Here is a 5,281-nt window from a genome sequence, read left to right on the forward strand (position 1 = left end):
CCTCTTTAGCTCATGGTCCAATACATACATCTCCTAGGCCTTGCTGCTGTATTGGTGCGCCAATAATGTGGTATCTCTCTCTCAAGTGGCCCTGTTCAAGATTCAGTACGTCCGCAACTTCATTGGAGTTCCGGCTGTAAGAGAGCCTCCCCCCAGAGACCCTAGTGCGGTATGTGTGTGAGTGTGAATAAGACGTATGTGTGTGTGTGTGTGTGAATAAGACCTGTGTGTGTGTGTGTATGAATAAGACGTATGTGTGTGTGTGTGTGAATAAGAGGTATGCGTCGTCTGTGTGTGTGAATAAGGCGTATGTGTGTAGCATGGCCAGGCATATGTACGTGTGTGTGTGTATGTGCAAATATAAAGTTTTTAGGGATTGACCGGCAGAGACGAGTCCGCGAATACACAAAGTGTGAGGTGGCAACACAGATGGGTGTACGACAATGCTGTCAATGGGACATGCACATGCTTCCTAATGCGAATGGCCCATACCCATACCTGCAGTGGTAGCCTTTTCAGGATTTCGGGGTTGCTTACTATTTAGGTCTATAGGCCTGCCGTGTGTGTGCCTTACCCCTTCTTGTGTGTCCGTAGCAATGTGTTCCGTATTGCCCATCCCTTGTATAGGCTTGGTTTTTGCGGAGCGTGAGAGGATAACGCCTGTTTCTAGTGTCTGTGTGTACCGTGCACCTCTGTTCAGGTTCTTGACGCCGTTTGGCATAAGATAACAAATGCTGAGTGCGACTTTTTGGTTGGACTGACCCTCATGTGTTCTGTTTCTGGTGTGTGTTCATTGGCAGTGATGTCTGCTGTGGATGTTTGGTCTGCATTCTTGCTCGTAGTCGATCTACGCTGTTGCCATGGTTATTAGATGTGCGCTGTTGCTATGGTTACTAGACGCGTTCTAACATCAGAAGTATATCGTCCATTGCTGTAATTGTGTTCCGCTATCGCTGCGGTTTAGTTTTGTTCTTGGCAAGGCGTGCTGCGCACGGCACTAGCACATCGTAACCATGGTAACACCAATCCGGAATGTCGGGGTTTTATACCAACAACTTTGACACTTGGACAGTAAGTACTAACGAACGTGCCTCTGTTTGCCCTATTGCAGCCACCGCCTATGGATTTCTGGGAGACGTTGAAGACGGCTCAGCAAATGCAGCTGAAACAGGTACGCTACACCTCAAAACTCTGACCATACACACGTGTTCCGCACCTCTGAGCTCTGACCGTACACACGCGTTCCACACCTTTGAACTCTGACCGTACACACGTGTTGGTGAATGCCACATCACCGGATCTGAGCTCTGAACGTTAAACGTGTTAGCAAATGCCCGTGAAGGAAGGGGTTTAGAACTCTCCGATATCTTCTCAACACCACACACACGCAGGAGAGAATTTGTTGTTTGTGAATGCAAATGTGAACATTTATCTGTTTCACAGCATGCATGTATGTATGTATCAACCCGCCTGCTTCGTTCCTGTAACCCCATACCAATAGCGGTCTGGGAAATGTATATACCTGTCTATATACACACTAAGATCTGCATCATTACAACTACACTTGTCTCGTGTTTAATGTCCTGCCCTGGTCCATTTTATTATCAGGATGGACAGGCCACCGCAGCACCGGCCCAGACTGTGATCAGTCAGAGCTTCAATCCAATAACGGGCAAGGCTACTAGTACCAAGAATGCCCGCGCCCAAAAGTCCAGGGCAAAGCGCAGAACTAATCGATAGGTGATAAGTGCAAGGGATTTGTACGGAAATAAGGAATCGCACCAGAAGGTGCAAATGGGCATATTTAGGCACGAGTGTGTGTGGCTGTTGATGCGGAAGCGTTTAGAAGGGCGTGCGAATTAAACAGGGCGCCCCAGAGTCTCAGACTGTTTCGTAGTACCATTTTAATTGTAGGATCGCCCGTTTTGGGCTTCACAAGTGTGTCCTGACCGATTAACAATCGTTATTACCCGCAGGCGGGCGTTGTGTGCAGAAGCGGTATAGCTGAACGCATCACAGCTAAGAGATATGGATAGATTTGCAGTTACTATCGGATCCGCTATAAATATTCTGTATCTAGTAGCAGGAAATAGTAACAGGTTGGTAGCAGGAGACAGTACTAGTCTAAAGGCGGGAGATAGTACCAGGTTTCCTTTCGACAATTCATATCATATTGACAGGCCACCACCACGAGGGCCATTGGCATAGCACGACTCTCTATAACGTGCACGTGTGCCGTCTTCTACGGATCAAATGGTGGCTACCCCGTAGAGATAAAAACACCTCCAGTCTAGGTTATAGATAGAAACACCTCGGTTATAGATAGGAACACCTCGGTTATAGATAGCAACACCTCCAGTCTAGGTCATAGATATAAACACCTCCAGTCTAGGTTATAGATAGATACACCCCCAGTCTAGGTTATAGATAGAAACACCTCCGGCCTAGGTAAGCACGCCGTTATGTAGCCTACTACTTACTTGTACTTAAGATGGTGTCTGGTTGTATGCACCCTACTCACACGTACTTAAGATGGTGTCTGGTTGTATACATCCTACTTACACGTACATAAGATCTGGTTGTATACATCCTACTTACACTTACTTATGATGGTGTCTGGTTGGAAACATCCTACTTACACGTACTTAAGATGATGTCTGGTTGTATACATCCTACCTACACGTACTTAAGTTGGTGTCTGGCTGTATACATCCTACCTACACGTACTTAAGATGGTGTCTGGTTGTATACATCCTACCTACACGTACTTAAGATGATGTCTGGTAGTATACATCCAAATTGCACGTACTTAAGATGATGTCTAGTTGTATACATCCTACTTACACGTACTTAAGTCGGTGTCTGGCTGTATACATCCTATCTACACGTACTTAAGTTGGTGTCTGGCTGTATACATTCTACCTACACGTACTTAAGATATTGTCTGGCTGTATACATCCTACCTACGCGTACTTAAAATGGTGTCTGGTTGTATACATCCTACTTACACGTACTTAAGATGGTGTCTTGTTGTATACATCCAAATTGCACGTACTTAAGATGATGTCTGGTTGTATACATCCTACTTACACGTACTTAAGTTGGTGTCTGGCTGTGTACATCCTATCTACGCGTACTTAAGATGGTGTCTGGTTGTATACATCCAAATTGCACGTACTTAAGATGATGTCTGGTTGTATACATCCTACTTACATGTACTTAAGATGATGTCTGGTTGTATACATCCAAATGGCACGTACTTAAGATGATGTCTGGTTGTATACATCCGCAAGATTTTGCCTCATGTGTGTGTTGGTGTGGTACTCCAAATATATATCTCTTGGTGGCAAACGAGTATCTTTGCTCTGAGATACCTGCCCACCTTCCTAAAAATTAAGGACTGACCATGAAGCGGTTTTATTTAGTGGTGCTATGTAGTTCCTTTTGACAGAGTTACTCTCCCAATTTCTTTATCGCGGGCAGGCATAGAGATGGTCTGCTACTGTTCATAGCGACATAGCCACTCTGATTAAATCACTCTAGTTAAATCGCTATATTTGAACGCTCTAATTAAATTCCCTGCCAAGTTCTGCATCGCTGGAACTAATATTCCATAAATGAGCTAAGTTAACACTAACATTGTACATATGAACTAAGATAACACTAACATTGTACATTTGAACTAAGTTGCTTTTAACACTGTACATATGAACAAAGTTAACACTAACATTGTACAAAGAACAGTTGACAAGTCGATCACTGCAAGTCTTGAACAACACGGATAATTTACAAATAGCCTATACCGTGTGTTCACTGAGAGCGTGCGGCATTGATTGAACCACTCACTGCATGTCCTGAAACAACACAGGGACTGATTCAAACTGCGTTCGTATAAAACACAAACAACACAGAGACAACCTATATGGTGTGTTTACTGTGAGGTATTATAATATTAATTCTTCCATGTTGCACTCTGTAATCCACTCAGGTACCACTCAGGGTTATCTGATTTTACTACTTCTCGATTGCTGCACGGGATATGTTGACGCACACTGGCGAACAAACAGAGTGTCAAGTTTCAACTTGAATCTTTTTTATGATACATATGTACTGTACATCTCAGATGTACACATATCGTATACTTTATCGAACACCGAAGTACTGATTGGACAATACGAAATGCGTACGAACCATAGCCCCCTGAAAAAAGACACATAATCCTAATAACCCTAAAGCCCTAAACCCTGCGAAGAGTAAGTATGTATGACTGTATGTATATAAGCCTCCACTGAGGTGCTTACAAATCAGTCCAGGCGCTTTCGCTCTTATTGCAACACCCTATGCCCTCGACTTTGTGGCTCAGGGGATGGCTAACGTGGCGACGATAGCGGAAGCGTCTTGAGAGCAGTTGTGCTCGTCAAGAATGACCTACAAGCACACGATGCGTGCGGGTTTATTTTTAATCAGCGTCACACATTTGCCGTGAGGTTACAAGATGGTGTACGCATTCACCATGTATGAGTTCTTGTTATTGGATATACTTCTTCTAGAAGCACTAGACAGGTCCGCTGTAGCAAGTTAAGAGAGAGTTACAAGCTAACCCTGCAGTTGTACTAATTCGGGTGCCCTGTACGACCACAATGCCGAGTGTGTACACGGCGTATTATAACGTAGCAAGTGGACAATCAACTCAAAACAATGCAGCCAGTGGTAGTCTTACAACAGCCATTGAATGCCGCCGATAGTTTATGTTGTCATGGCTAGTGTATTGCCTGTGTGTTTGCGATATGATACGTTCACAATCAGCAGCTAACTACAACTTTCATGGCAAGCACATAGTACTTTTACGGTCCACAAAAGCATACGAACAGTCTCGGAAGTCTACAGTTGCCGCTAGTGAATGGATGTCGATAGGGGTTTGTTGACCTGGTCACTGCAGCGGATGTCTGTTTGCGGTTGGTTACAACCGCACCCAGCAATCATCATACTAACTCCGTAAAAGTAAAATAACACACACCCACTGCAGTAGCCTGGGAGTGCCCCTGGAAGCCTGCCTTGAGTCTAGCTAGCGGATGGTTGTCGATAGTGGAGCGTCAACCTGGTCACTGGAAGCATGCCTCGAGTCTAGCTAGCGAATAGATGTCGATAGGGGATTGTCGACCTGGTCACTGTGGCGGATGTGTGTTTGCGGTTGGTTACAACCGCACCCAGCAATCATCAATCTAACTCGGTAAAAGTAAAGATACACAGGCCTACTGCAGTAGCCTGGGAGTGCCCCTTG

The 5,281-nt window shown here is 44.8% G+C and overlaps 2 protein-coding genes across 2 annotated transcripts; one reads left to right on the top strand and one right to left on the bottom strand.

Moving 5' to 3' along the window:
* Positions 1-472: 472 nt before the first annotated feature.
* On the bottom strand, positions 473-721 carry SARC_01976 (hypothetical protein; the record flags this gene model as incomplete). The annotated part of the gene is made up of 1 exon (XM_014304294.1): positions 473-721. One exon carries the CDS (start codon positions 719-721, stop codon positions 473-475), a length of 249 nt encoding a protein of 82 aa, XP_014159769.1.
* Positions 722-1,032: 311 nt separating this feature from the next.
* On the top strand, positions 1,033-1,740 carry SARC_01977 (hypothetical protein; the record flags this gene model as incomplete). The annotated part of the gene is made up of 3 exons (XM_014304295.1): positions 1,033-1,171; positions 1,392-1,450; positions 1,609-1,740. The coding sequence occupies 3 exons, from the start codon at positions 1,033-1,035 to the stop codon at positions 1,738-1,740; spliced, it is 330 nt and encodes a 109-aa protein (XP_014159770.1).
* Positions 1,741-5,281: the final 3,541 nt, after the last annotated feature.

The sequence above is a fragment of the Sphaeroforma arctica genome (genome assembly GCF_001186125.1).
Source record: "Sphaeroforma arctica JP610 unplaced genomic scaffold supercont1.84, whole genome shotgun sequence".
Lineage (NCBI taxonomy): Eukaryota > Ichthyosporea > Ichthyophonida > Sphaeroforma > Sphaeroforma arctica.